The sequence below is a fragment of the Anoplopoma fimbria genome, chromosome 9 (assembly GCF_027596085.1).
Source record: "Anoplopoma fimbria isolate UVic2021 breed Golden Eagle Sablefish chromosome 9, Afim_UVic_2022, whole genome shotgun sequence".
NCBI classification, from domain to species: Eukaryota; Metazoa; Chordata; class Actinopteri; order Perciformes; family Anoplopomatidae; genus Anoplopoma; species Anoplopoma fimbria.
Window position 1 is genome coordinate 21,461,919 of NC_072457.1, and position 10,059 is coordinate 21,471,977.

Consider the following 10,059-nt stretch of genomic DNA (forward strand, 5'->3'; position numbering starts at 1 on the left):
TTCAGATAATTCCGTAATTCTAACTTTTGTTTCTATTTTTTTTCCTGCCAAACGCGTTCTTTAATTTCCAACATCACCAGCAAAACTAGTTCAACATCAAACGGAAACACTGTCATTATAAAATAGAAAAGTAAAAATGTTACAGTAACAAGCAGAAACCTCCGCGAGAAATAAAGGAGGATTTATAATAATAATAATAATAATAATAATAATAATAATAATAATAATAATAATAATAATAATAATAATCAATAATCAAGGAGTTGAAAAATAACAATGTGACAGAATAATGTCGGGGGAAGGCCACAGCGACATGAAGACACACACCGCCTTGGTGATGGAGTTATTAATTAGTCAAAGAATATGCTATCAAATTTGAAAAAAAAAATGCTTATTATTATTAACCACATAGATTTATTTTTTTTTTTAATAATTAAGTTTTGCGGTGAATTTTATCGGTAAAGACACACGATAATAAAAAAAGCAGCCTCTCTCGTTCTGACAGACTCCCCTGGGGGGGGTGTGTGGGGGGGTGTGGGGGGGGGGGGGGCCAAGCAGCTGCACTAAATAAACACTCCGTAAAACCGCAGCTTCCTCCAGCCCTCCGGTCTGCACAAACCCAGAGAACGACCCGCAGAGCGACGCGCACGCTGTCAAACACGCTCCCCTGCAACGAAAAACCCCCCCCCCACAAAATCCTCCTCATATGGAAAAAAAAAACCACTCACTTCACCAGCCTCGGAGGGCCTCATGCAGGATCCCCTCCGGTGGTGCCGGTTGGTTCGGCGAGGGTGCAGCATTGGAGGTGTCCCCCCCCCCCTCCATCCTCCACCACCACCACCACCACCACCCCACTCCACCACACCCTGCCACCTCTCCCTCTCAGCATCATCACCCCCTACCATCAGCACCCTCCGAGGCCTGGATCCAGGTGCCGCAAATCGAGCATTAAAATGAAAAAAAATGAAAAAAGAAAAGCGGGCAGAACACCGGGGAGATCCGCGCGGCCCGTCCGCTTTTTCTGTGTGCGCGAGACTGGTGTCTATGCTCGGACATAGGGGGGTGGTGGGGGGGGGGGAGAGAAAGACGCACACATCGCTCTCTGTTATCAATTTTTTCCATGTTTAGCAGCACAACACTGCTTTTTGTTCCCCCATTTTTTTCCCTTCTCCTTCTTCATTTACTAGGGTTAATGGATAGAGAGAGGCTTGGGCGTTTGATCACATGGCTGCTGTTCACCTGTGATGGAGACAAAGAGAGCAAAGAGAGCGGAGAGAGAGAGAGAGAGAGAGAGAGAGAGAGAGAGAGAGAGAGAGAGAGAGAGAGAGAGAGAGAGAGGTCAGGCTCAACATGAGAGGCAACGGACACACAGGGGGTTATTGTTGCATTCATTTTGTGTGTGTGTGTGTGTGTGTGTGTGTGTGTGTGTGTGTGTGTGTGTGTGTGTGTGTGTGTGTGTGTGTGTGTGTGTGTGTGTGTGTGTGTGCGCATCAGATGCTGCTTGAGTCGATTCCCCTTCCTTCCCATCAGGCCACGATTTTACGGGACAAATCGTGGCCCACGAGCACAAACCACTTTTTCACCGCCACGGTCCCGTTTTACACACAAAAACACCACCACGCTGACGTCATTTCATCTCCTGACGAAAAGTTGACTCGTATTTGTTTTTTTGAAATGTTTTATGGTTCATATTTTTTATTACTTTTATCTCAGAATTGCATGTGTCTAGCCTTCACCTCTTTCAGCATTTTTTTTTATTAAGACACCAACCTGATGACACTATGTAATTCAATTATTTATAAATTAATTCTGTTTTTAACACTTTTTTTTTTTTGCCATTTCAATTTGATGGAAGAAGTATTATTTTTTAAATGCTAAAATCTTTCCCCTAACATTAGCATACCTGTCACTCACAGGTATTTGTATGCGTGTGACATCAACGTTGAGGGCGTGGTCGAACGTCAAAAAGAGACTGGTTGCCATGTGTTCAATTTTTAAGTAAATAGCTTACTATTACAAACACTTAAAAAAAAGCAATTTAGCCTCTGATCACATTTCAAAATAAGAGTAACGCAAGGTCAACTTTAGGTTTCTTGGATATCTGGCTTGTGAGCACTGTCCGTGTTTTCAGGTAAAGTGAGACACTTTTCTAAACATGTTTAATGTACACATAATACATAACGATATGTTATCATTTATACATGATCGATGAGATGGCTCAATATCTTACAGCATAGATTGGTTGTTCACATCTGATCATGGATGTAGAAATGTGAAATCAGCATTCATTTTTATGAATATTTTTCCCATAATATAATTTGTGACGATAATGCATTCATTAATTCAAATTCTAATTCTAATTGATCTCGTTTGCATGCCATAGTTAGTTGCATAATTAGAATGTACACTTTTGTTTTATTTGTTTTATTTTCAAATAATTTCCCACATTTTTTTAACATTCCTACATACCTGATTATTTATTTATAAGCCTACATTTTCTTTAAAAATAAGATCAATTCATTTAGTTAACGTATGCCTCTCTGACACGTTACACAAGATTTTATTTTTTTACTATAAAGATTATAACTGAAAAATGTGAGATATGATCAAACTGAATTTGGCTGAATCAGAGCTGAATTAAAGATTATTTTTATTTATTTATTTATTTATTTGAGAAACGTGACCACACGAGCCAATAACTCTCCTCATGATTGTTTACTTGTTTGATATAACATGTCAACACGTCCAACAAAGCGGGCCTTCTCCTGCTTCTAAATGGGCGCACTGTAGAGTCATTTAAGCCACTCCGATGTAAAAATCTCACCTCTCTTCCCTGTTGGAAACGTTGCCCTGATGAACGGACGGGGCATTAACAGTGACTTTCTCCCGTCCAATCGGAGCAGCGGCAGGGTAATTAGAGGGCCAATCGCAGCGCGGTGCGGTGCCCTGGAGGGGGCGGGGCCTACCGTGTGCTGGAATGCTGCCTCTCTGGGAATGTTTTCCACTTTCAATCACTTTTTTTCCCCTCTCCCAGTCCTCCTCACAAGGCGCTCTTTAAGCTCCGGTGTTGCCACACAGAGCAGCCATTCATCGGCTCTACAGTCAGCCACACACACTCCCCATGTCGAACCACTGGACATCTAAATTGGTAAGTTATGTAATTTTTTTTTTTAACATTAAATTCATATGATAAAGGGGATATTTCATATCAGTCTTTAGGCTACGTGCCAGTCGCATTATATTTTATTGGGAGAGGTTTAGCTTGAATTTCGTTTCGATGAGATATACGTTTTTCTGGATGCGGTTCTTTGGTCCAAATAGCCTAATCATTATCAGACTATTATTATTATTATTATTATTGGCTAGATGTGGCGTTATATGGTCACGTTTAATCCGCTTACCTGTGTAGTGTAAGTAAAGCAAACGGGTACTTGGATTTATATAAAAAAAACTATAAAAATGATGTTTATTTGTGGACTAAATTTGACCTGAATTGTTTCTATTCTACTTGATGTGTTTTTCTTTTAGGTGTAACTGCTTTTTCTGAGACGGATTTCGTGACGACGGTGGAAAGGATTTGGACACTTTTACGCAGCAGTATGGCTTTACCTGAGAAGAGTCAGCAATAACTGGGATCCGAGTCTCCAGACATCTTATTCAATTAAACGAATCAACTACGCAGACAAGTTTGGACTCCCTCTGAAACTCATTTTTTTTTTTTTTCTATTTTTTTCTTTTTTTTTTTTTTTTTTTTTTTACAATCTTCGGATTTTCTTGTTGTAAATTGAAAAGTAAAAATATATAAATAATGTCCGGCGAGGAGCACAGCCTGTCCGAGGCGGAACTGAGTCCCGGAGGTTCAGACGACGGTCACTCGCTGTCACCGACTCAACCCGGCGCGCCTCCCCGCCAGGGTTCACCTCTGACCGGGCCGCCGCCGCCGCCGCTGAGCTCCTCTGCGCCGCCGACGGCAGCGAGGAGGATGGAGGCGACGCGGCCAAATCGGAGATAGAGGACGACCGCTTCCCCATCGGCATCAGGGAGGCGGTGAGTCAGGTGCTGGACGGTACGACTGGACGCTTGTGCCGATGCCGGTGCGCGTCAACAACGGAAACAAAGCCAAGCCCCACGTCAAGAGGCCCATGAACGCCTTCATGGTGTGGGCGCAGGCGGCGAGGAGGAAGCTGGCCGACCAGTACCCCCACCTGCACAACGCGGAGCTCAGCAAGACCCTGGGCAAACTGTGGAGGTTTGTATGGGGGTCGGGTTTGTTCCACAGAGGGAACAGTGTGGCCATACAGGCCATACATACAGTGGCGCGTTTCCTGCGTCGCCATGCGCGTCGAGGATAAGTGGAGGGGGGCATATAGATAAAGCAAGAAAGTGGACAAATGATGAAAACTCAAGGTGGTGATTGTAAAGAAAGAAAACATATAGAAACAGAAAATCAATTTGGTTCTTTTTTTTTTTGGGGGGGGGGGGGGTGTTCCCTTTATAGAAGTAATTATAATGTGATAAATGGCCATTTGTATACGCTCCTTGTCCTCTACGCCTTTACGCGACAATATTTATAATTTTTCATACATTTTTTTCAATAAAATACTTTTTTTTTCCCATTAAATTCAGAAAGGCCTGTGAAACTAAAATCGCTGCTTGTTTTCTCCCCCCCCCCCTCCCCACCCCACCCCACCCCCACCCCCACCCCTCAGGCTGCTGAACGAGAGCGACAAGAGGCCATTCATCGAGGAGGCGGAGAGGCTGAGGAAGCAGCACAAGAAGGACTACCCGGAGTACAAGTACCAGCCCCGGAGACGCAAAAACGGCAAACTGGCCACTGCAAGCGAGTCCGACAGCCAGGGGGAAGGGGAGGCCAGCCACTCCCAGTCACACTACAAGACCCTGCACCTGGAGCACAATGGCGGTGCTGGGTCTCCCCTGGGCGACCTGCACCACCACCACCATCACCACCACCACCCTGCTGGTATGGAGTCTGGACACAATATAATCATGAGTTTCATTCTCGCTTTTCTTGAGATGTTTTAGGGGATCATTAAAAAAAAAGTTGAGCAAAATGAAAGTAAATCAAAGAGACAAAACTGTGTTATACCTGATCATGTTGTTCTTCCGCTCCCCCCACCCTATAGGTCAGGGTCACAGCCCCCCCACGCCCCCCACCACCCCAAAGACAGAGCTCCAGTCTGGGAAGCTGTCGGATGGCAAGAGGGAGGGGGCAGCAGGAGCGGCCGGAGGATCAGCGGGGCCCAGGGGAGCCCTTGGGGTCGGCGCCGAGGGGGCCTCCGGTGGCCCGTCCTCGTCGAGCGCCAAACCCCACATCGACTTCGGCACCATGGACATCGGCGAGATCAGCCACGAGGTGATGTCCAACATCGAGCCGTTCGACGTGAACGAGTTCGACCAGTACCTTCCCCGAACGGCCACCCGCAGAGCGGAGCCGGGGCCTCCGTGGCCGGGTCCTCGGCCTCGTCTTACGCCTACGCCCTGGCCGCCGCTAGTGGGCACTCGGCGTGGCTCTCCAAGCAGCAGCAGCAGCAGCAGCCTCAAGCCTCCCCGTCCTCAGACCCCTCCAAGGCGCAGATCAAGAGCGAGTCTGCAGCCGGGAGCCACTACGCAGAGGCCTCGTCCTCTCCCTCCTCAGGGGCCCACGTCACCTACACCCCGCTCAGCCTCCCTCATTACGGCTCCGCATTCCCCTCGCTGGCCTCCAGGGCTCAATTCGAGTACGGAGAGCACCAGGCCCCCGGCGCGTACTACGCCCACTCCGGCCAGGCCCCTGGGCTGTACTCAGCCTTCTCCTACATGGGCCCTACACAGAGGCCTCTGTACACTACCATAGGAGACCCCTCCAGCGTGGCCCCCTCTCACAGCCCCACGCACTGGGAGCAGCCTGTTTACACCACACTCACAAGACCCTGAGGGAGACCGGCTGAGCAGAGGGAAATATGGGAAGTGTGCGAGTGGATCCGTGTGTCTGTGGGTGTGCAAAATATGTGAGTGTGTGATTGTGTATGCGTGTGAGCGCCCGTGCCATATTGATGTTATATATAGGAGGTTTTTACTCGCTCTTTTTTCTAGACAATATAATGCAAGACGCATCCACGGGGCCTCAGACATTTAAAAGAATAAAATGAACAGCCACAAACGCCCACAATAAAAAGTGTGAATTATGGGTCAACTGCCAATCAGAAATGAAATAAGCCTTAACAAACGTGTGCCATCGTAATTTTTTGAAGTCGGAATGTACAGGAAGCTTGTATACAAGATGAGTGCGACACTGAGCGGATGCTGCATCGATGAGTGACTCTGATTTGATCCAGAAACGACGGGTTCAGACCGACATAATCAGATTTTATTAACCAAACTAAAGCAGATGTTTTCCTTTCTTGATGTTATTGTGTTATTTTATATGAGTAGTAAGTTTATTGTCGTTGTTGATATCCTAGGGTGTAACTTTATTGTGACTGATTTGATAATTACACTAATACATCTGCACCACTGCTTTGGGAAAAGCATGTTTTTGTTTTCAACAAGATGTTCCCTGGAGTTGTTGTTTTTTCTTGTGGCCAGAAAAGGATAGATGCAACCTTTTTCTTTGTACATAGTACACTCTGTGTTTCTGTTCTTTCATTGCATTGACTTCACTGAACTGAAAAATTAAGCATTTAAGGGGAAAAATAGGAAAAAGAGAGGGAAAGAGATGTATTTCAGCTTAACGCTCAGCCTTGGACACTTACCTCAACTCTGTTCATTTTGTGCCAACAGCAAAGGAGAAATACAACACTGGATACCTGTGCTAATAATGCTGAAGGTGTTCAAAATTTCCGAAACAGTACATGTGTGCTTCCGTCTTCCTTCTTTTTGCTTTTTAAGTGCCTAACATTTTGCTGATTCGCGTCAGATTTTTCCAATAACTCAGTTAAGATCTATAAGTGCAAAGTCTCGACCAAATCTCTTTAGATAATTGGCCAGCTTTGGGTCCTACTTAAGGATTAGAATCACATGTACGACCGCTCTGCACTGCATGTAGGCCAAAAGCATGTTTTCGTCTTTACAGTTTTTTTTTCTTCTTCCCCATAATGTGTCCAAACAGTCCTCTTACTCTTCAGCAATGTGAATAACGGTCATTACCACGGGCTGCACCTCTGTTACGTGATGTATTCTTCAACATTTTATACTGATCCTCTTACCACGTAGTTGTTATTTTTTATGTCAGTAATAATGCATTGTGTGTCACACAGTTGCTTCTTCCATTTTGTATAATTCTGGATAGTTTTGTAAAGTGTTTGCTATACATTCACTTGAGTATTTTTGCTTCCATACGAGAAAAAGCAATGTTGAAATTTTATTGTTGTCATCTATTAAATCAATTTATTTATAAAAAAAGAAAACATCCTGTGTAAGAGTGTTATTTCAGTGTTTTAGAGATAACACATGGAGCAGTTAGCAAGTGAGGAGTGAAAACAAATAAATAAAAAACACGCTGCTGACGTGTGAACTGTAATAACAACACAATCAGCGCCCCACCACCCTAAGCTGTTTAGTGTGTTTGTGTGTGCGGTAGGCTAAAATTGACTACTAATTCCCCACATTTAATCGGCTGGGGACTGCGTGTTACTGAGAAAGACAAAGAGAGCCATTCAGCGAGGGAGAGGGACAGAGAGAGAGAGAGAAGGGGTGGGTGTAAAAAGCCAGAGGCAAGGCCAATTTCAGCTCAGAAAACCAGCGTACACTTGGACTTTTGTACATGGCTTCCCTTTCACTCGGCCCTCTCCTCTCCACCTGAAGCTGCCTTCCTGCCTCCACACTCAGCTGCTGTTTAAACCCATTTAACTCGCATCCAAAAATCAGAATGTCAACTTGACTGTGGTGGGCGGGATTGTGTGTGAGGAAGATGTAAAACAGCATGATGATAGACGGGTGTTTTTTTTTTTTTTTTTTTTTACAAATCTAAAATCTGTGTAGAACGCATCAGTAGAAGTTAATAAGGGTTCAAAATGCATATAAAATTCACCACAGCAAAATATGATCTATTTATCTATAATATATATCTATCTAATATTATGGATAGATAGATAGATAGATAGATAGATAGATAGATAGATAGATAGATAGATAGATAGATAGATAGATAGATAGATAGATAGATAGATAGATAGATAGATAGATGGATGGATGGATGGATGGATAGATAGATAGATAGATAGATAGATAGATAGATAGATAGATAGATAGATAGATAGATAGATAGATAGATAGATAGATAGATAGATAGATAGATAGATAGATAGATAGATAGATGGATGGATGGATGGATGGATGGATGGATAGATAGATAGATAGATGGATGGATAGATAGATAGATAGATAGATAGATAGATAGATAGATAGATAGATAGATAGATAGATAGATAGATAGATAGATAGATAGATAGGTAGGATGGATGGATGGATGGATGGATGGATAGATGGAGATGGAGATAGATAGATAGATAGATAGATAGATAGATAGATAGATAGATAGGATATAGATAGATAGATAGATAGATAGATAGATAGATAGATAGATAGATAGATAGATAGATAGATAGATAGATAGATAGATAGATAGATAGATAGACTTTCCAGGCTAAAGCAGTGCAATCCAAGATTTAGCTAAGATTGTATTTGAGTACTTCCTCCTACTTTACTTCTTCTATATGTCAGATTGAAGCTATTGTAACTCCACTGGAGTTATTTGACAGCTCTATAGTTGCTTGTTACTTTGCAGATTAAGATTTTATTTACAAACAAAGAATCGTATTTTAAAATATGATGCCCTGTAGATTTACTTACCAACAATATATAAAAACTGTTAAAATTCGCTCCCTAGTGACCATGCTGTTTACATTATAATGCGTCACTAACAGCAATTTAATCATATAGTATATAGAAAAACAGGACACTCTAAAAGTTTACCAATACTCTGACTTTCAGTTTATTCTGCTGATTACACTTACCGGTTTGTTGTGCACTTTCACTTTTTTGAATGACTTGTACTTGTGAGTACTGGGACACCAGACCAGCTGGTGGCGGTAATGCACCTAAAAATGTAAAGAGGAAGAAGAGGTGAAAGGAGAATTAAGGATGAATTTGCACAGGTCGGCGTAAAAAAAAAAAAAAAAAAACACAAAATTTGAGCCATGCAATGGTAAAGGGGAGGGAAAAATGTATCAAAAAGAAAATATCTGAATTTTGGCAGAAAAGTGGGATGAGGACAATTAATGCATAAACTACTATACAATATAAAAGACAGTGTGAGCCTTCTTATAGACTATGGTTGTACTGGTTTGATCACACAGGCTTACACAGTGGATCGGGATAAGATAAGATAAGATAAGATAAAATAAGATAATCCTTTATTAGTCCCAGATTGCAGCAGGGAAATTTCAGGATTTTACAGCAGCATAAGAGGATAGTGCAAACAAGAGACATAGTGCAAACAAGAAAAAAAAAACAAGATCAAAAATAAGTATTATAAATAAGCAAATGAGCAATAAAAAAAACAGTAAAGAATCCACAGTAACTGAAATATTATATATTATATATACAGACTTTCTGTCTGTATATATAATATATAATATTTATTATTTATTATTATTTTTTTAGTTAGTGTAGTTACAATACAATAGTTATAATAGTTTCTCTATTATAACTATTGTATTACAGTGTATAACAGACTGCTCCATACCCATTGCATTGTTTAATATAATATATATAGTTTGTATTTAGTTGCATGTGTTACCTTCTTACTACAGACTAATATAAACTAGATATATTATATTATTATATTATATTATATTTATATTATATTATTATATTATATTATATTATATTATATTATATTATATTATATTATATTATATTATATTATATTATATTATATTATATTATATTATATATATATCCTGGTGCGCTAGATGCAGTGTGAACCTGAGGGTGGTGCAATACGGCCGTAGAAGAAGAAGAAGAAGAAGAAGAAGAAGAAGAAGAAGGACACAAAAA

General features: G+C 41.7%; 1 protein-coding gene across 1 annotated transcript; it reads left to right on the forward strand.

Moving 5' to 3' along the window:
• The first annotated feature begins 3,808 nt into the window (after nucleotides 1–3,808).
• On the forward strand, nucleotides 3,809–5,934 carry LOC129096508 (transcription factor Sox-10-like). Its single transcript, XM_054605311.1, is given in 6 exon segments — nucleotides 3,809–3,955; nucleotides 3,958–4,063; nucleotides 4,066–4,249; nucleotides 4,710–4,981; nucleotides 5,145–5,423; nucleotides 5,426–5,934. Coding segments are annotated over 6 exon segments (1,497 nt in total).
• The last annotated feature ends 4,125 nt before the right edge of the window (nucleotides 5,935–10,059 follow it).